This window comes from Leopardus geoffroyi, chromosome E2, assembly GCF_018350155.1.
Source record: "Leopardus geoffroyi isolate Oge1 chromosome E2, O.geoffroyi_Oge1_pat1.0, whole genome shotgun sequence".
NCBI lineage: Eukaryota > Metazoa > Chordata > Mammalia > Carnivora > Felidae > Leopardus > Leopardus geoffroyi.
In genome coordinates this window covers 9546749-9568487 of record NC_059335.1, presented here as the reverse complement: position 1 = coordinate 9568487, position 21739 = coordinate 9546749, and the positions used below count along the sequence as shown (strand labels likewise).

At 46.0% G+C, this 21739-nt stretch overlaps 1 protein-coding gene across 1 annotated transcript; it reads right to left on the bottom strand.

Moving 5' to 3' along the window:
• Nucleotides 1–2690: 2690 nt before the first annotated feature.
• On the bottom strand, nt 2691–12732 carry LOC123578128 (binder of sperm protein homolog 2-like). The gene is made up of 5 exons (XM_045440757.1): nt 12515–12732; nt 9030–9062; nt 6283–6423; nt 5887–6034; nt 2691–2806 (listed from the first exon to the last, which is right to left on the bottom strand). The coding sequence occupies exons 1-5, from the start codon at nt 12651–12653 to the stop codon at nt 2800–2802; spliced, it is 468 nt and encodes a 155-aa protein (XP_045296713.1). The 5' UTR covers nt 12654–12732; the 3' UTR covers nt 2691–2799.
• Nucleotides 12733–21739: the final 9007 nt, after the last annotated feature.

Genomic DNA, 21739 nt, shown 5'->3' with positions numbered 1-21739 from the left:
ATCTGTTCTCAGTCAAGTCCCTGCCCAGTAAATGGACTCAGGGAGTTGAAATATTGCTGTTATTATTAAGACCATACCAGACTTTATTTCACTAAATGAAAATTCAAAGTGGCTATATCTGGGGCGCCTGGGTGGCTCAGTTGGTTAAGTGTCTGACTTCAGTTCAGGTCACAACCTCACGGTTCGTGGGTTCAAGCCCCGTGTCAGGCTCTGTGCTGGCAGCTGGGAGCCTGGAGCCTGCCTCAAATTCTGTGTCTCCCTCTCTCTCTCTCTCTCTCTGCCCTTCCCCCGCTGATGTGCTCTCTCTCTCAAAACTGGACATTAAAAAAAATTAAAAACAAAGCAGAATGGCTGTATCTGACTGTCCCTTTTGCTAAAATCTAAAAAAAAAAAAAATCAAGTGCCACAAAAATAAAGCTTTTTTCATGGTTGTTGTTTTTATAGTAAATGAACACAGTATCCGATTTTGCTTGGAATTTTTTTTTTTTAAATTAAAACCATTTTTTTTAACTCTTCACCTGAAATTTCTCGAAATAAAATGCCTAACAGGAAATAACTCTAAAGGAGCGCAGCTTTGAGGTCGTTGCTACGGTAAACCACAGGCGGAGAGACACAGGTCAAATCAAACATGAGGTTCATTCAGGGACGCCCTGGGGGACGGAGAGAAACGGGGTGCGCCCATACCTGTTGCGATGCCTGGAGGCCACCAGGGGGCACCCCCACACCACCGCTTCCGAGCTGGACCTTGGGCTGGGACCTTGGGAGAGACGCACCACCGTTCAATGGGAGAAAAGCCAGAGGTAACATAATGTCGTATTTGTTTCCATTAGTATGATTTAAAGCTAAAACTACACCGCTAGGAAATACTGATGTGGCAAAGATTTGGAACCATGGCTGGTGGGAACTTAAATCGGCTTTGCAAAGCTGTGGACACACATCTTAGGGTCTGGCGATTCTAGCCCTCAGGTGTATACCCCACAGATACGCTCACCAGGAGATGTGAAAAAAGATACAGGCAAAGGTGCGTTAAGAATTATAAACCTGGGGCACCACCTCCTGGGTGGCTCAGTCGGTTAAGTGCCCTCCTCTTGGTTTTGACTCAAGTCATGAGCTCATGGTTTGTGAGCCCAGGCCCCGCATCAGGCTCTGCGCTGGCAGCTCAGAGCCTGCTTGGGATTCTCTTTCTCCCCCCACCTCTCTCTGCTCCTCCCCCACTCGTGCTCCCCCCCCCCGCGCCCTGAAAAATAAACTTAAAAACCATACATACAAGAAAAAGAATTGTAAACCTAAACGAGAAGCTCCCCAAATGCCTGTCAGCAAGATAATGGATTAAATAAGTTGTGGTACATGCGCCCAGTGAGATACTGTGCGTGAGCTGGAATCTCAGGAACGTGGTGATGAGCAAAGGGGGCCAGGCACAAAATGTTGCTTTGCCACTGAACTTCCGGAGAGCACAAAACTTGAGAACAGGCTTCCCGCTTTTCAGAGTGACTTACAATGTTGCGTTTCTGCCAGGGCTATGGGCTGAAGTTTGCGCCTCTTTCAAATGCTTATGTGGGGAAAACCTAATGCCCACAGTGATGGGATTAGGAGGTGGGGCCTCTGGGAGGTGATGGGGTCTGGAGGGTGAAGGATTATGAATGGGCCCTTAGGAAACAGGCCCCAGAGAACTAGCTTCCCCTCTTCTGCCCTGTTCAGAGGCAAGCAGAAATCTGCCGCTGGGAAGGCGGCCCTCACCTGATCATGCTGGCGCCCTGATCTCAGACTTCCGGTCTCCATCTCAGACTTCCGGTCTCCATCTCAGACTTCCGGTCTCCAACACCGTGAGAAATAAATTTCTGTTTATAAGCCACCGCCGTGTATGGGTCTATGGTGGGGTTTTTTTTTTTTTTTTTTAATGTTTATTCCTTTTTGATAGATTGTGAGCGGGGGAGGGGCAGAGAGAGAGGGAGACACAGACTCCGAAGGAGGCTCCAGGCTCTGAGCCATCAGCACAGAGCCTGATGCGGGGCTCAAACTCGTGAGATTACGACCTGAGCCGCAGTCGGTCGCTCAACCGACTGAGCCACCCAGGCACCCGTGAAATGTTTTAGAGGTAGACAGAGGTGATGGTTGCACAACATTGTGATGGTGCTCAATGCCACTGAATTGTTCACGTTACAATGGGGGATTCTATGTCACAAATTTTACCTCAAAACGTTGCAAGTGTATGTTATACTTTAATTGAAAAATTGTATGATGGGGCGCCTGGGTGGCGCAGTCGGTTAAGCGTCCGACTTCAGCCAGGTCACAATCTCGCGGTCTGTGAGTTCGAGCCCCGCGTCAGGCTCTGGACTGATGGCTCAGAGCCTGGAGCCTGTTTCCGATTTTGTGTCTCCCTCTCTCTTCTCTGCCCCTCCCCCGTTCATGCTCTGTCTCTCTCTGTCCCAAAAATAAATAAACGTTGAAAAAAAAAAAAAATTTAAAAAAAAAAAAAAAAAAAGAAAAATTGTATGAGAGGAAGCTTGAGTCTGAGAATTTACCTAATTTGCCAAAGCTTCTACAATTAGCAGTTCACCAGGGTCTTGATTTGAATGCCAGCTCTTCCCCACAAATGTCCTACCGGTTCCCCACCCCAGCACGGTCAGCGTGGCGCTGATTGACATTGAGCGTTGACCGAGACTTTTTTCCAACAAAAGGAGTCATCCACATGGAACAGACATCAAATCTTTATTGGTCACAACGATCAGGGAAAGGATATGTTTTGAGAGGCAGTTGATGAAGCCTATAACTTCTGTGCCTTCCAGGACCAAGACTTATCTAAAGACTGTGGGAAAAAAACAAAAACCCAGAGGTTAGGAGTGTATCACAGTCTGTCAGTCTCCAAGACAAGATCATTGGTTTCCTCTCGGATTGGAGATCTGGTCTACCCCTAGAAGCGAAATAGCATGAGTAGGTGGAACGGGATGGAGGAACGTTGCGGATTGGTAGCCTTAGGAGAGTTGAAGGCTTTCTCTCTCACTCTCAAATTCAATGGGCCACTATTGGCCATTTTGATTTCTTGCTTATTTAACACAAGTCACATAGTCTGTTATTCGAAGAAAATATTAAACTGATAATTTTCAGCGTTCAGAAAGTTAAAAATGGGCAGTCGAATAATGTTGACGGAGGATAATTTGGAATAACCTAATGTGTAAAACACATACTTGAGATGTACATATCCTTTGACCCAGTGATTCCACTCCACTATTCTAATAACAATAATTTAAAAAAGCCAGCCCTTACTCACTTAAAAATCAATGTAGAAGGTACCCACAAAAGACGAGCAAATTATACTTAATTATTTTGTAAAGGTTATTTATTTATTTTGAGAGAGAGAGAGAGGGAGCACTTGAGAGTGTGAATGGGGGAGGGTCAGGGAAAGAGGGAGAGAGAGAGTCCCAAGCAGGCTCCATGCTGGCAGCACAGAGCCCAACATGGGGCTCGATCTCACCACTGTGAGATCATGACCTGAGCCGAAATCAAGAGTTGGATGCTTAACCGACTGAGACACCCAGCTGCCCCTACCTGTTCTCCTTTAATCTATTAGTGCCAGAGAAGCCTCCGTCCCACTCATCCTGCATATTTTTTTTAACCTACTTGTAATTAATATTATTTTACTTGGCCATGCACTCCATCTGAAATCTCTTTTTATATAAAAAAAAAAATTGGAAAGTAAGGGAAGGAGGGAACAAAGGAAAGACGGAGAAGAAAGAGAAATGGATGGAAAATACAAACACCCTCACTCTGTATTAGTCGTTGTTCCCAGCGCTTTGTACAATCCAAGTGATTTGACCTCCCTGCTTTCATAACCCCCTGCTAGGTTAAGTCCAACGAGTATGCCCATCTCCATAACCACTGTGATTGGTAACGAATGGTTCTCCATTAAATGCACATTTGGTAAAATAAGAAAGCAGCCTGCACAGTGCTAACTTTACCTCTTGCTGTCTTACTCTGAGTTTTCCTTGATTTTTAATCGATTAATTCTATTACTGTAAAGCCAGTTATTTTTGTTAGCTGTCTTAAACTTTCTGGACCACGGCAGTAAAAAAGAAAAGAAGAAGGGAGAAAAGAAGAGGGGGGGGGGGAGAGAGAGAGAGATGAAACACCTGTTTCTGAGAACCCAACCTGTTATAGTCCCGGGAGTGGTCTCACAAAGCAGGTGTTAAATTAAGATGGGGATTTGGAGCCAGATCACTCCTAGCCCGGGATGCCAAGGGGACCCCTATCATTCGTTGGGGGTGAACAACATGTAGCCTCTGGTGCAAGGTGGTGGTCCGATTGTTAAAGTTCTCACTGGAGTTGAATTGGGATCGTATCCCAGTGGAGGGGCATACACTAGCTGGTTCATTGTGCCAGGAACTTGGAAAGACCCAGGAAGCAGCAATTATACAAACAATGGAATTGGATCGCTGTAGTACAACACTACTGATGTCCTATTATAAAGTCACCAAAAGCTGCGAGTGAGTAACAGGCAATTAAAAGCCAAGTGTGGAAACCACAGAGCCCTCCTGGCATCTTACCAAGAAGTGAAGCTATCGGCGAACCTAGGAATTAAAAACTATTGGCCTAGCTCCCGAGAAGGTTCAAGGATCAGCAAAGTCGGTTGGGGGAAACAGCGGGATCTGTTGTGTGTATAGCACACAGCTGCAACCCACACGGTTGCTGTGCGTGGGTCCTGAACAGGGCTGTGACTTCTCTGGAAGCCCAACAAGAAACGTCAACCCAATCACTTACAAGCGTGACAACGTGGATAGGGAAAGAGCAATCGCTCGGCTTAGATTCCAGTGGAGTGCCCCACATGGGTCTCCATCTGTGAATCACTGGTGTTGTGGACAATGACCCCAAAGACAATTCCAAATTAATGGTCGTACACGTTTTGATAAAACCACGGAGCCGTGGGGTAGAAATGAATGCCGACTTTGGCCACCACGGAGTCCGGGCTAGGTTTGGGGCTTTATCTCTTACTAGTTGTTGGCTTGGGTGCCCAGGCTCTCAATGCCTGTTTCCACAACCATGAAATGGCAATTTTGATGGGGAAAGCTCATTACCTGAGCGTATTGTAGGGGCTCATTTGATGGGACCAGTTAATAAGTGGTCTCTGCACAAAACTTCATTGAGATGATAGGATTTGACACTGTGTTTGGGTATAATTTAGCTGTTTAAGCCTTGGTTTCCTGGTTTCTCTATGGGCCTGATGACACCTGTAATCACTCCTTGAGATCATTGCAAAGGTTAACTGAGATACTATTGGACACTCAATAAAACTCTCAGTGTAATTCAAGAGCACAGAGATGGGTGAACTCTTGGAGGTCTGTTGACCAGGCTTTTCTCCTCCCTGTGTCTTCTTTTCCATGGAAACCAGCCTCATTTCTTTATCCTCATGGGATGAAGGACAGATCGTTCAATCCAGGGGCCAGCAAGCTAGAGGTCAGAGGCCAAATCCAACCTGTCATCTGTTTTTATGACCTGTGAGCTATTGGTTTTCTTATTGTTAAGTGGTTGACTGAAAACAAACGTCAAAAGGCGACTGATACTTTGTGACACCTGAAAATTACACGAGTTTCAAATTCCAGGGTCTATAAATAAAGTTTTATCGGCATACAGCTAAGTTCAGTTTTTTTTTAATTGCCTGTGGCTGCTTTTGTGATACTTGGCAGAGTTGAGTATGTGAGAGACCGTAAGACCTGTGAAATCTAAAAAGTCTAAAATCCTTACGAATGGGCCCTTCACAGGAAGCGTTTGCTGACCCCCAATCTAAGCCATCACTGGAAAATGTAGGCCCCAAGCTTCCCTTTTCATTAATCTAGAAGGTTCCCCACTTTCAGAGACCCCTCACCCCCACTCCTCCTTCTGCAGCCAACTTACTTGTGAGGAGAGCATTGCTTCCATTTTCCATCTTGGTTATAATTGTTCGTCAGTGAGCACCAGCTCCGATTCAAAATATAGCCCTCCTTGGTGCATTTGTGGAAGAGTTTTTTTCCGAAGAGGAAGGGGAAAGTGCATTTGGGGGGGTCTGCAGACAAAGGAAGGAGCGGGAGGGGACATACAAACATGGCAAGTTTTATCATCAATCATTGCTAACCTCCCCACACATGCTTTTTCTACTGCCCTGAACTGTTTTCAGAGTGGTCGACACATGTAGGACAGTCCAGATTTGGACTCAGATTTATCCCAAACACCAGAAGCCACAGAGTCTGCTACTGTGGGTCGCTTCGCGGATTCTAGGCATCCAAGACAGCCCGTATGGTGGTGCTCACTCACCTTGCCCGGTGCAGTACCGCCATCTGCCTTGGAATTTCCTGTCAAGAGAACACCAGGCATAATCGCTGTGGATGGAAATGCAGTTGTAGTAGATGACGTCACCATAAGTAAATGGAAAGACACAGGTACTGTTAACAAACCCTGGAAGAGAGGAAACACACCAGGTGTGGGGGGCAAGCTTGCAAAGGAAATTGGCCTTCTTAACGTCTGTCCCACCTCTCCACACGGCACTTGCCCACCTACCGCCCTGTGTCCACATGTGGTTGGGTTCGCGATCTGCCTTCCCCCGGGTGTGACACAAAATATAGGTGACCAGAGGTCCCACACTCCATCTCCTAAGCCAAAATTCTGGAGCCTTTCTTTCCTCTCTCCTAGAAAAGTGAATCTCTTAGCCCGAGTATCTCTCAAAGCTATCTGCTTCCCTCTACACCTTTGTCACCCCCTAGATTTGCGCTTTGCCCTTGACTATGACAAAAGCATATTTCTGGATGCCTCCTCTAACCTATTTGTTCTGTCCATTCTCCACACAGCAGGGAGAATGTTCCTTCTCAAATACTAGCCTGCCCCTACCCCTAACCTATTAATATCCCACTGCTCTTGGATGAGAAGCAGCACTGAAAAGGCTTATGGTTCTGCTTGAGCTTGGACCGCAAGCCTCGCCTTGGACCCCCCTTCCAGGGTCCGCTCTTGCGCCAGCCTTGTTAGGTGTCTCGAATGTGTGGCCATCTTTCTCATCTTGGGGACTTACTGACATGATTTCCTCTGCTTGCCAGCAATGCCACACATGCTTTGCTTAATGACCCTCCTGTTAGGTTCCGCCTAGATGTGAATCTCCATGGAACTTTCTTGAACATGCAGACTGTGCTAGATCCAGTTATGTTGCACGTTCTTACAGGTTCCCATTTCTTCTAATTATTTAATGCGTAATGACTTGCTCAGAGTCTTTCTCATTTGCCAGAAATGACCCCATGTATCTTGTTCGATGCTAGACCCATGATGTCCACTGACAGGGACTGCCACATAATAGAGACTTAGCAAGCAAATATTGCTTGGCTCTTCATAAGCCTGAAGTAATTTTGATACAAAATTCACTTATCTTTATTATTTAGAAGTTATTTATTGATATATGTTATTTACATTTATTATTGAATACTGTGATCATATTTATTAACAATTACGTTAGCACTTGTATTATTTTATTATTTAACTATATTATCTGTCATTATGATATTCATTGTGTGATTATTTATTTATTTATTTAGAGAGAGAGTGAGAGAGAGAGTGAGCAGGGGAGGGGCAGAGAGAGAGAGGGAGAGAGAGGGAGAGAGCATCCCAAGCAGGCTCAGCACAGAGCCCGACACGGAGCTCAAACCCACAGACTGTGAGATCATGACTTGAGCCCAAACCAAGAGTCGGGCGTTTACCCAACTCAGCCACGCAGGCATCCCTAGTATTTAATATTTTCAATTATTTAGCAATTTTTATTACTTAGCATTCATTATGATGTTGATTATTAATTCATTTTTGTTATTATTATGTATTTATATAAGATAGTTTACTTTCTGCTGAACATATTGTGCACAGCTTACCAGCACTAATGCATTTAATGATATTCCCACATCAGTCCAGTGAACTGGGTTCTGTCATTAGGCTCCTGCTACAGTCAGGTCAGGTTTGGTCCTCAGCATGCAATCCGTACACACAGAGACCCTGCTGCCCACTGCTCTGAGAATAACTTCCTTCTGACCCCAAAGCCAAGAGGGCTGAAGGGTCACATTTTCCAGCATATACTCCAGGCCATGTTGGTTCAACTCCCAAACAAGTGGTTGGCGATTGAAGTAGTTAGAAACAACAACAACAACATTTTGGGACTAAAATTTCCCTTTCATTGGCTTGACTAGCCTACGAAACATTCCCACATCTCCATTTCTCTCCCAAAGCCCCCACTTTCATGAGGGTTGTAGGTTGAGATTGAAATTGAAAAATGCAGTTATCCACATTCAGAAATGGCCCAACTTTTCCAAGAATTGAGACACTGCAGCAACGTTATCAATGGTGAGCACGTATGAGTTCTATGATTAACTTTCTAACTTAAAAACCAGGGGCAAAAGATCACATGTAGGATTCCATTGATATGAAATGTCTAGAAAACACCAATGTATAGACATGGAAAGTAGACTAGTGGTTGCCTGTCCCTGGGATCGGAATGGATATAGCAAATGGATACAAGAAATCTTCCTAGAGTAATGAAAATGTCCTAGAACTGGACTGTGGTAATGTTTATACCCCTCTGTCAATTTACTAAAAATCATCGAAGGGTACACTTAAACTGGGGTGAATTTTATGATATGTAGGTTATGCCTCTACATGGAAATAAACAAGAGAACCCACAAATGCTGGCGTTAGTTCCAATATAGAAGAGAGTTCTCTTCTGAAAGGGTGGGAGGAAATCTTGGGGGGTAGACTGAACCAGATCTTGAGATATATGATTTGGCTGTCATGACCAGGGAGAGCCTTTTGTGCAAAAGAACAGCAAAAGAACTATTGAGGAAGGCACCTGTTGGGATGAGCACTGCGTGTTGTATGGAAACCAAGTTGACAATAAATTTCAGACTAAAAAAATTTTTTTTAATTAAAAAAAGAAAGAGCAAAATGGCGGGAAGTGCGAGGAACTTCAGGAATATGATATTGTTTCATGGGTGTGACTAACATTTGAGATGTTAACAAATAAAGACGTGTCTACACACCTTGAATTGGATAATGCAAACGGGAAATAAATTCTGAAAGAGAAAAAAATGGGTAAAATTTAGACCACCTCCTAAAATACTCCATTCCTACACTAATGACTATTAAAAGTATCTTGAGGAAAAAAAAGGCGGGGTGGGGGGTGCCTGGGTGGCTCAGTCGGTTGAGCGTCAGACTTCAGCTCGGGTCATGATCTCACAGTCTGTGGGTTCGAACCCCGTGTAGGGCTCAGTGCTGACAGCTCAGAGCCTGGAGCCTGCTTTGGATTCTGTGTCTCCCTCTCTTTCTGCCTCTCCCCCACTCGTGCTCTGTCTCTATCTCTCAAAAATAAACAAACGTAAAAGAAAAAAGTATCTTGAAGTACATCTAGCCAACCGTCCTCATGTCACCGAAAAACCCGTGCTGTCACATTTTGGATGCCTTACGATCACTTCTGATGGGAGCAGGCTGTCTCACATCTACCCAAGAAAGTCATGTATGAGCTCCGACTCTTTCCAAGGTCTTTCTTGGAGCAAGTTCAAGTAAATCTAGTATCACTCAACTTCCACGCGTTAACCAAGGGGATTAACCAATGGGAATGAAATTCCACAAATCTGAAGTCCGGAGGGAACCTTCTAGCTTTTGCCCACGTGTCAACATTTCAGGAAAACAACCTGTGTGTTCAGTGCAGGCTTGGTAGTGATTTTGTTTTGTTGTGTTTCACTCCTTTGAAAAATTTTGCTCTTGTATCAGCTCTGAGCCTGTTCTAGGGAGTGTGGGTCCCAGGAGCACCACCACCATAAAAGCCAGGTTAGACGTCATTAAAGGCTAGAAGGGAAATACGAAGCCTTGTCAACCAATAACATCGGCTGATGTCTAATGCTCCGTTGCTATGATCCAGTCACTGGATCCCGTGGAACAGCCTTAGGAGAGGTTATAATTTGGAGCTCTCTCTTTCTCACCATTCCCCCCAAAATTTACTGATGAGAAAACAGGAACAGAGAATCATGTGACCACCAACTGGTGGGAACCAGGTCCAAACTCCGAGAAATCTGACTTCGGAGGCTGTGTTCTGAACGTGCCATTATCTTGGGATCGTCACTTCCCTCTGCAAGTGACTTACCCCACGAGGCCCACTTTATTTCTGATACAACGATGCTAATTCGTGGGTTTGAGTGAGGCTCTGAATCGGGAGCCACTGAGTGGTGCATCTGGCATCCGGGTTAGGGGATCGCGGCTCTGCTCTTCAGAAACCAGTCAACAAGATGTCAACATTTTTGAGGGCGAGGGTTAAATAAATGGCTATTGGGGTAGCCTTTTAGGCACCCACTTTTCTACTTATTGCCTTATGCCATTTATCTCACTGACACTGATGCTTACAGTGATCCTATGAGGTTGGGATTATTATATATTATATTTATTGGCTATCTATTGACGACGACCTCCATTTTGTAGATACGAGAAATGGAGGCTAAGAGAGGGAAATCACTTCTGAAGCCACAAAAGTAAACAGTTCTGGTACTCAGGCTCCAGAAACTGAGCCTCTAAAATGATCCTGCCTCTGGGGGCCACTATTTCTGACCCCTGAAATCCTTTTAGGAGCTGCCACAAAGCTGCCCCCACTCCGCAAGTGCTCTTGGTGAGTTAGGAAAATTGTGGGATAAAAAGATGGGTGCCGACATTTCGTTAGAAACGTCAGCTGCCGCTGGGTGAGTTTTCTGCTTCGTCCATCACCGTGCTCCTGGCTTTGCCAACGTGGTGGCCAATGTTCACCCACCTCTCCTCTCCGCTGTCTGTAATCCCCACAACCTTCTCATTTTACAGGTGAGAGAGCAGAGGGACAGTTTCACCCAAACATTGTCCACAGTCAAGAAGGGTTGCAGTCCGGGCTCACGTCCAGCTCAGTCTGTGTCCAGGGAACAGACTATTTCTTTCAGACCCTGGTGCCCCCAGAAATGGCTTTGCCCATTCTCACCCACTGATTCCGCCGAACACGACGAAGTCCTTACAGATCTTCTGTCATGGTGCTTTAGGTCATTGTCACATCTAACTCCGGCCAAACATTACTATTTTTACCATTTGATAAATGTTTTTGACCCCTCCTACCTCCCCCTTCCCCCTCAGCCTCCTCCTCCTCTCCCTGCAGCTCATGAGAAACCACCACTGACACTGACTGAAGGCCTGCAGTGTGCCCACCATGTTCTAAGAAAGGGAAAACACAGTTGAAAACCTGAACACCTGCCCCCGACCCCCCTGGCTAAGCCACGTCACTCTCCTGCTGGACACGACCAGCTCCCAGAGTCACGACCTCAGACAGGCTTATTCTGGGATCTTGGGACAGTGAGATAAAGCAAGACCGCTGTGGAATTTCATGTAAGCACTGGCAAAATCAAGGCCACTGTGCCACAGATTACCAATTCCGCCTCCCCCTTGGCTCAAATGGCTGTGGCTTTTTTAAGTTTACTTATTTATTTTGACACAGAGAGAGAGAGAGAGAGAGAGAGGGAGAATCCCAAGCAGACTCCACGCTGTCATCGTGGAGCCCGAGGAGGGGCTGGAACCCACGAACTGTGGGATTGTGACCTGAGCCAAAAGCAAGAGTGGGACGCTCACCCGACTGAGACGGCCAGGCGCCCTGTGGGTGCTGCTTCTCATCCCACTATGCCTTCCTCCTCCTTCTGGTCTGCCTCCCCTACAGAGGGGGTTTGTGGACACCCAGGCACCGAGTCCCCCTCCCCTCCCCGGTGGCATTCAAAGGCGTTGTCTCCGGGTTCTCTGACCCAGCTCCCCCAAGTCTCCCAACCAGACCCCAAACCCTGGAGTGGGTTCCAGCTGGGTGGCGCAGTCAGTGGAGCATCTGCCTCTTAGGGGAATTGGGCTCCCTGCTGAAGATTCCCTCTCTCTCTCCTTCTACCCCTCCCCTCTGCTCACTCTCTCTCTCTCAAATAAAATTAAAAAAAATTTAATGTTGAAAAAATAAGTGCCCTCTTTCTCTTCTTTCTGCCTTTTAAAAAAAATTTTTTTTTAACGTTTATTTATTTTTGAGACAGAGAGAAACAGAGCATGAACGGGGGAGGGGCAGAGACAGAGGGAGACACAGAATGGGAAGCAGGCTCCAGGCTCCGAGCTGTCGGCACAGAGCCCGACGTGGGGCTCAAACTCACGGACCGTGAGATCATGACCTGAGCCGAAGTCGGACGCTTAACCGACCCAGCCACCCAGGCGCCCCTGCCTTTTTTTTTTTTTTTTTTTTTTTAAGAAAATCGTGGTAAGGACACTCTGCAATACATCTGCCTTCTGAACCCAAGTTTAAGTGCACAAGACAGGATGGCCCCCTGCAGGGAGAACGCCCCCTTCCTGCACGACTCAAGCTTTGCACCTGCTGAACAATGGGTCCCCTCCCTCGCCTCCTCACCGCCCCCCTCCTGGCCCACAACCTGCCTCCTCCCGGGTCTCCCCTTCCTGTCGTGACCCCTGCTCCCCTCCGTCACCCACCTGGCCATCTCACCTGCTTTCAGTGCACTCATACAGACGGCCAGGGACAGCCAGCTCGCTAGAGTTTTCATCACCTCCAGTGACCTGCACACAGCCTGCCCCCCCAGCGAATGACACCTCTGATTTATACTCTCTGCTCCCGCTCCTCCCATGCGAGCTGCTTTCCTGGGGCACGAACTGGTTCCACAGCAGTCTCTCCCGTGCCCTAAATCACAGGGTGCATAGAAGCATCAGGAACATCCATCAGAGAATGCACTGCAGCAGCTTTCCCAAAATGTGCTCCCTGCACGGGGTTCCTCCACCCCCCCTCACCTGCACCTGAGTCAGAAATGCAAATCTTAAAAGACCTGAATGTGAGACAGGAAACCATCAAAACCCTAGAGGAGAAAGCAGGAAAAGACCTCTCTGACCTCAGCCGCAGCAATTTACTTGACACATCCCCAAAGGCAAGGGAATTAAAAGCAAAAATGAACTACTGGGACCTTATGAAGGTAAAAACCTTCTGCACAGCAAAGGAAACAACCAACAAAACTAAAAGGCAACCAACGGAATGGGAAAAGATATTTGCAAATGACATATCGGACAAAGGGCTAGTATCCAAAATCTATAAAGAGCTCACCAAACTCCACACCCGAAAAACAAATAACCCAGTGAAGAAATGGGCAGAAAACATGAATAGACACTTCTCTAAAGAAGACATCCGGATGGCCAACAGGCACATGAAAAGATGTTCAGCGTCGCTCCTTATCAGGGAAATACAAATCAAAACCACACTCAGGTATCACCTCACGCCAGTCAGAGTGGCCAAAATGAACAAATCAGGAGACTATAGATGCTGGAGAGGATGTGGAGAAACGGGAACCCTCTTGCACTGTTGGTGGGAATGCAAATTGGTGCAGCCACTCTGGAAAACAGTGTGGAGGTTCCTAAAAAAATTAAAAATAGACCTACCCTATGACCCAGCAATAGCACTGCTAGGAATTTATCCAAGGGATACAGGAGTACTGACGCATAGGGGCACTTGTACCCCAGTGTTTATAGCAGCACTCTCAACAATAGCCAAATTATGGAAAGAGACTAAATGTCCATTAACTGACAAATGGATAAAGAAATTGTGGTTTATATACACAATGGAGTACTACGTGGCAGTGAGAAAGAATGAAATATGGCCTTTTGTAGCAACGTGGATGGAACTGGAGAGTGTGATGCTAAGTGAAATAAGCCATATAGAGAAAGACAGATACCATATGGTTTCACACTTATGTGGATCCTGAGAAACTTAACAGAAACACATGGGGAAGGGGAAGGAAAAAAAAAAAAGAGGTTAGAGTGGGAGAGAGCCAAAGCATAAGAGACTCTTAAAAACTGAGAACAAACTGAGGGTTGATGGGGGGTGGGAGGGAGGGGAGGGTGGGTGATGGGTATTGAGGAGGGCACCTTTTGGGATGAGCACTGGGTGTTATATGGAAGCCAATTTGACAATAAACTTCATATATTAAAAAAAAACATTTTTTAAAAAGCTTAAAAAAAAAAAAGAAATGCAAATCCTTAGGGATGCCTTGGGGGGCTCAGTCTGCTAAGCTTCTGACTTGGGCTCCGGTCATGATCTCACAGTTCATCAGTTCGAGCCCGGAGAGGGATTCTGTGCTGACGGCTCAGAGCCTGGAGCCTATTTCCGATTCTGTGACACCCTTTCTGTCTCTGCCCCTCTGCTGCTCACGCTCTGTCTCTCTCTCTCAGAAAAATAAATAAATGTTAAAAAAAAATTTTTTTTAAAAGAAAAAAAAAAGAAATTGAATCCTGGAGCCTGCTTCAGATTCTGTGACTCCCTCTCTCTCTCTGCCCCTACCCCGCTCACACTCACTCTCTCTCTTTCTCTCTCTCAAAAATAAATAAACCTTAAAAAAAATTAAAAAAAAAATCTTAACCCCCACACAAGACCCACTGAAACTCTGGAGATGGGACCAGCTCCCTGCGTTGTAACCAGCCTTCCGGGTGATCAGATGTCCCCTGAAGTTTGGGAACCCCTCCTTTGTAGCTTGCTTGATTTTTCCATATCCATTTCGTACCACTTACCCCCTTGATTTTTGTTTTTGTTTTTGTTTTTTTAATACAAGTCCAGGGAGATGGGCAAAGCCAGTTTTAGCCGCCTCGGGGTAGGTAAGGCTCAGAGAGGTCAAGCGTCGCGCCTGTGGGCAGCCAGGACTTGTGAAGGTCAGATCTTAACCCCAGTCCCCACAATGACGACTTGTGGGCTTGGCCCACTTTGCAATGCCTTTCCCAGCCACCATCTTGAAAGGGATCTGGGGAGCGTGGGAGAGGCGAGCGCACTTCATAAGAGGCAAATATGGCCCATTAGCAGACCCGTGGGGACCAGCTACTGGTTAGAAACACATCTGCCCTTTCCAAACAGAGACGAGGAAATGGAATTGGAGGCAGGCGAAGAAATTTTGATAAAATCACAGAGCCTGGGGAGGTTGAGTTTCACCTCCCTGGCACGCAGGCTTTTGCTTTTTGTTATTTTGATGAAATAGAGGGATGTCAACCCAGCCTCTGGCCTCTCTGCAGAGAAGGAGGTCACCTGTCATCCCCAAGGAAGCAACATGGCCGGCCCTAAGCTGGGAGGGGTCTCACACAGCTTCTTGTCGTGGGAATCCTGTCCCTGGCTTGACATCTGGGGAAACTGAGGCACAAGTGGAAGAGTGCAGGTTCACTCCAGGCAGCCTGACATGAAGCCTTCTTGTTCAACCCCGCCCTTTTAGCCAGTGAGGGCTCCTAGATGAAGAGAAGCCTGGTCTCTTCAGAGCCACACGGTTCAACACTAGCTCTCTCCTGGTCCAAAGGCAGAACTGGCTTTGTTTCTGACACTTGCTAGCTGAGTGACCCTGGAACTTACTTTTGCTTTCCGAGTTTGCACACCAGATCTCTGAAATCTTGGGGCTACCTACATCCCATTGGAGAGCCCCGTGAGTAGTTCCTTCCTTCTTTCCTTCCCTTCCTCTCCCCCTTTCCTTCTTCCTTCTTCCTTTCCTTTCCTTTCCTCTCCCTCCCTCCCTTCCCTCCTTTCTTTCCTTCCTTCCTCTTTCCTTTCCTTCCCTTCCCTTCCTTTCCCTTCCCTTCCCTTCCTTTTCCTTTCCTTTCCTCTCCCTCCCTCTCTTCCCTCCTTTCTTTCCTTCCTTCCTCTTCCCTTCCCTTCCCTTCCCTTCCCTTTCCCTTCCTTTCCCTCCCTCCCTCCTTCCCTTCTCCCCTTCCTTCCTTCCTTCCTTCCTTCCTTCCTTCCTTCCTTCTTCCCTTCCTTTCTTTTTGACTTAATTCTAGTTAATTATTTACCATTGTTTCTGATCCATAACCATCACTATCCAGGACGCACGCAAACAAAATCAATGGGAATGTGAGACCAGTTCTCTATACCTCTTATTTAATAAGCTAACGTTTGTGGCAGATATTTGAGCTTTCGGTTACCAGGGAAGAGAGCACCTTTGATTTGTCGCTCTCTTTTTGGGGGGTACATTTTAAAAAATGCCCTTGGTTCTCATGATAACTTCTCCTGAAGGTCATGGAAAGTTATATTCCTGAATATTCACGAGGTCACAGAGATGGTGATCAATACGTACAGTGCTCATGAGGCATGTTCTGGAGAGTCATCTCACCCCACCCCCTAAAGGCATGTCCGGGACTCTCCGAGCGGGACCCAGAACACCTGACCCTCTGGAAGGGCCGGCATGGACATCAGAGGGGACCCATTATTCTTTCTTGCTCAACTGAATTGTCATTATGCCCCGAGGCACTCAACCAACTGTGATAAAATATTTTTCAGGACCAGAGTTGGTATCTGGCCGATGGGGCCGGGAGGGTAGAGATGAGGAAAAGAAAAGGAAAGAAAAAACAATAAACCCAAACCCACCAAGGTCCTGAACTTACCAAGTAGCCGAGCAGGACTTAAGATTCCAGTGCTTCCGTGTGAAACGCAGGCAAACGCAGAGAGAAATCGCTGATTCCAGCAGAGAGGGGGCTATGTGGGGTTATTTCACCTTCTGCAAAATCGGCCCCGGGTTTGGATTCAGAGGGTCTCCTTGCAACCCGAGCTCTAGTCTAGACCCAGCGGAGAATGTGTGGGCATTCATGTCGGATAGACTAACTTTCAAATCCTGGATTTCCCACTTATTAGTTGGGGACATCAGTGACAGGTTTCACTGCTGCACAGCACAGGATGGGTACCCAGTATTCACTCCTCCTCAGAATTTGTTGTTTCTGAGAGTTGAGTAATTGTAGACAAGATACCTGAATCTTCCTGCAACCCTGCAGGTTAACCCACAAGCGCTGCCGTAACAAAATACCCCGGAGTGGGTGGTGTAGACAACAGAAATGTCTTTTCAACAGTTCTGGAGACCAGAAGTCCATGAGTAAGGTGCTGGTTGACTAGATTTCTGGGTGAAGGCTCTTTTCATGGCGTGTAACTGACTGGCTTCTCACCGTGTCCTCACACGGCTTTTTCTTTGTGCTTGTATATAGACAAAGAGATCTCTGGTGTCTCCTCTCATGAAGACACCAGTCCTATTGGGATAAGGTCCCAGATTTCTGACCTCACTTGACCTTTATCACCTCCTTATGGGTGCTATCCCCAGATATAGTCGCACTGGGTGTTAGGGCATCAATGCATAAATTTGCGGGGGCAGGGACCCAACTCTGCCCATAACACCCTGACCTATCTCAGCAAGATGAGATTATGGCCTCAGCTGGGTCTGAACCATAGGAAAATCTGAGATCACGGGCATATGTTGAAAATCAACATAACAAGCAAAGAGGTCTCAATTCTTGGAAAAGTCGAACTGTATCTGCATGTAGACAACTGATACTTACCTTTAATTGGTAGCTCTCCGGGAGTGGTCAGTTTTGAGACAGAACTAGAGAAGGGGGGTGGCACGCAGGCAAGCACTAAAGAGAAAGAGGATGAACTGCTTTCTTCTCTTCACACAGTAGCTAGAGCAAGATCATGTCGCTGCTGTGAGGGGAATCCCCCATGACCTCCATGACATGTAGGAAAAATGCCAAAGTCCCTTCTCTGTCTGCCCTTGGATGCTCCCCATCGCTCACCCAAACCTAGCAGCCTCTCTGCTATTTTCTCCACCACCCCAAACACAATGCTGTCTCAGGCATTGACATTGTGTGTTTGTCTATGGAAACTCCATTCCTGGAAGACATCAGGTGGGACTCCCTCCCTCCCTTTCTTCAGGTCTCCGTGATTCAGTGTCAGCTGTTCCAGAAAGGCTGTTCTAAGTCACTCCCTCTAATTCAGTGACCCCCATAACTCTCTGTGTCTCCCTCTTACCCCGATATAATCTTTTATGCAGTGTTTCTCTCTCTCTGGCCCAATTTCCAGCATTCTTACCCATGTCTACACGCATATCCGTTTCTATCAATGCATGTGTTCGTGTCTTTATTATCTTTCTCCCCTCTAGACTGCAGACTCCGGAGCCATGACTTCCTCCTGTTCATCACTTTATCTCCAGCAAAACAAAACAGTGCCTGACAGATAGCACGTGCTCAACGGCCATTGTTGGAGGACCACAGTGTGCCTCCCTCACAGGTCTGGTGTGAGGGTTCTAGGAAATAATGTGGGTAAAGCAGTGAGGCCAGAACATAGCACAAGCCACATAATCATGACAGGGGGTCATTGCCAACCCTATTAGCCTTGCTTTGTCTCATTGGGAAGTCATTTCTGATGTTCAGGCTGGGCAGAGAGTAGACGAAAGTGATTCTCAAAGTCTTTTCCATGGCTCGCCATGGTAACTAAGGGTTTCGTGAGAGGAGTATTTCTGCTTCTGAGGAGCATAGAGCCGATGTCAGGCAGTTGTGACAACAACGTCCAGTGACCATCCCTGGCACATTGCTTAAGGCAAGCAATGCCACGTGAGTGGGGGCCACATGGCATCGTCAGCACACCTAAATGTTCTCATGTTCACGACAGGTGGGGGACACTGCATGAAAAAGCATACAGGTATTTATTTTAGACAGAAGCTATTTGATTTGGTGGGAAATACTGTGAATCCTCAAGTCAGGTAAATCTAGGTTTGATTCCCACTTCTGCTCCGGCGCAAAACCATCATCATTCATAACTACTGATGTTAGAAATGCTGTTGGTGAATGTCCAACGGTTCGATTCTACTTTTGGCTGTCCCACTTGCTAGCTCTGTGACCCTGATGCTTTGCACTGCACTTTCCTGATGTGTAAATCGGAGACACAGTTGCACTTGATTCGTAAGAGTGTTGGATTACATGGGTTGGTATGTGCAAAGCAATGAAAACAATCCCTTAGCACAGAGAAAGTGCCATATGTTTGCTTTCATCATGGCTGTTACCACCACAACTGTTACTACAGCTAATAATAACAAAGTTTTTGTTTTAGAATTATTATTATATTATATAGCCCAGACAAAACCTCTATAAGGTAAGCAATGGCATGAGCCCAATTCATGGATGGAGAAACCAAGGCCCCGAAAGTCTCACAGCTGGAAAAATGTGGGATGGAGTTCAAATTCCATGTTGTCAGATTCCAAAGTGCTCTAAGCCACCATGTGACACAGCTTCTTTGGACAGGACCAAGTTCAGGGAATCAGGCTGTACTTCAAGCATGTGGTTGATGATGTCCCCTGAGGTAGAACTTAATTTTATACACAGAGCTTCAACAAGGATGGGCTCAAGCCTGACCCCTAGTGGGTTCCTCAAGAAGAACATATGAGGGTGGGGTTTCCTCCACACCTTCACCAACGCTTGCTGTGTTTGACGTTTTGATGATAGGCATCCCAACAAGTGTAAAAGGAGATCTCATTGTATTTTTTTTTCATTTTTAATGTTTATTTTTATTTTTGAGAGACAGAGTGTGAGCGGGGAAGGGGCAGAGAGAGAGGGAGACACAGAATCTGAAACAGGCTCCAGGCTCTGAGCTGTCAGCACAGAGCCCGATGTGGGGCTCGAACCCACAAACCACGAGATCATGACCTGAGCCAAAGTCGGATGCTTAACTGACTGAGCCACCCAGGCGCCCCAACTGGGTGTATATCTAAAGGAAATAAAGTCACCACCCCGAAAAGATATCTTCACCCCCATGCTCATTGGAGCATTTTTCACAACAGCCAAAATATGGAGGCAACCAACGTGTGCATTGATGGATGAACGGACAAAAAAAATTTATATATAATGTACATATATATAATGGACTGTTATCATCCTTAAACAAGGAAGTCTTGCCATTTGTGACAACGTGAATCAACCCAGAGGACATTATGCTAAGCAAAATAAGCCTCACATGGAAAAAAAGTGTATGAACACACTTACATGTGGAATCTAAAAGAGTTGAACTCACGGAAACAAGAGTAGAAGGACAGCAAAAAATGGGGAGATGTTGGCCAAAGGGTACAGCTTGAAAGATTACTATAAAGCCAATCAAGACAGGGTAATATTAATGAAATAATAGACAAATAGATTAATGGGACAGAATAGAGCCCAGAAATAGACTCACAGAAATAGAGTCAACGAATCTGTGACAATGGAGCAAATGCAACTCAATGGAGAAAAGCTAGTGTTTTCAACAAATGGTGCTGGAACACCGTATATCTGCCAATGGACTGGTAACAGACTGGATGGAGAACTCTTACAACTCAGCAATAAGAAAAGAAACAACCCAATTTTAAAAATGAACAAAAGATCTGAACAGATATCTCACTAGAGAGATATACAGGCGACAACTAAGCTTACGGAAAACTGATCCATATCACATGTCACTAGGGAATTACAAATTAAGACAAGGAAACACCACTACACTCTTATGAAGATGGCCCCAATCCAAACACCAACAACGTAAATGCTGGGGAAGGTATGGAGTGACAGGAGCTCTCATTCATTGCTGGTGGGAATGTAAAATGGTACGGCCACTTTAGGGGCTTGGCGGTCCCCTACAGAACTAAACATGCCCTTATCATATGACCCAGTATGATCCAAATGAGTTGGAAACTGATGTCCACACAAAAACTTGCACACAGAGGTTTACAGAAGCTTTATTCATAGCTGCCTAAACTTGGGAGCAACCGAGATGCCCTTCAGTAGGTCAGTAGATAAATAAACTGGTGCATCCAGACAATGGAATATTATTCAATGATAAAAGGAAATGAACTATCGTGAGCCACATAAAAACCATCGGGGGAGCCTTTGATGCATGTTGCTAAGTGAGAGAAACCATTCCTAAAAAGCTACGTACTGTATGATCCAAACTATGTGATATTCTGGAAAAGGCAAAGCTACTTTGCAAAGTGGAAAACATCACTTCTGTAGGAGACAAGGGTAAAGCAGAAAGGAGAAATCTTTTGGAGGCTGGATGTTGATGACAGAAAAGAGTGGCACACTTTAGGACACTGTAAAATAAAACAGAACCCCCCCCCCCGCCAAGTGGAAGAAACCATAAACCTTCCCGCCATCAAGCACCCACCCATGTCCCCCCCCCCCCCAAAAGCCAGCCAGGAAAGAAACTGCCCCCCCCCCTCCACTACGTGGACGGCAGAGGGAGCCCTTGAGCTATGAATCCTAGAAACCATCAACCTTGGTCTGAGAAATGCTACAAGTATTTGGAGATAGGAAAACCATCTTGAATCAGAAATTCAAAAAGACAGGTCATGTCACAGTTTGTGCGTTCGAGCCCCGCATTGGGCTCTGTGCTGACAGCTCAGAGCCTGGAGCCTGCTTCGAATTCTGTGTCTCCCTCTCTCTCTCCCCCTCCTCCAGTCACTCTCTCTCTCTCTCTCAAAAATAAATAAACATTAAAAAAAAACTTTAAAAAATTTCAAAAAGAACTCCAATGATTTTTTTTAAATAGGGAAAAATAGAACAATACTGAGCTCAAGCAGGAAATGGAGAAAAAGTTTACAAGTATCCAAAGTGACAACTAAATTGAAATCTGGCCAAGGGAGAGAGTAGGCTCAAACGCAGACTCAAGAAGGGGCATCTGAGAAAGGTGCCAGGACATCCAGGAAGGTGAAAAGAAGATAAAAATTTCAAAGGAGTAATAGAGACTGTGATAGAAAGAAAGGAACCGCATATATGATGCCTGTCCCTGAAAAAGAATAACAAAACAAAGGAAGAAAAATGATATTATAGATATAGTCAGAGAAAACCTGCAAAAATAAAAGAAGACCAGAATCTACATGGTCAAAGGACCCACCAGTTACCTGGAAAAACTTACTTGGAA

What these genes read in the sequence shown, in the direction of transcription:
- LOC123578128 (XM_045440757.1), bottom strand. Translation starts at nt 12,653, where the DNA reads ATGGGAGGAGCGGGAGCAGAGAGTATAAATCAGAGGTGTCATTCGCTG. An exon ending in TATGAGTGCACTGAAAGCAG is followed by an intron (nt 9,063 to 12,514) that starts GTGAGATGGCCA and finishes TTTCTCTTTCAG; the next exon opens with AATTTATTTCCCGTTTGCAT. An exon ending in TTTGCATTATCCAATTCAAG is followed by an intron (nt 6,424 to 9,029) that starts GTGTGTAGACAC and finishes CCTCTCTTCCAG; the next exon opens with GGTTTGTTAACAGTACCTGT.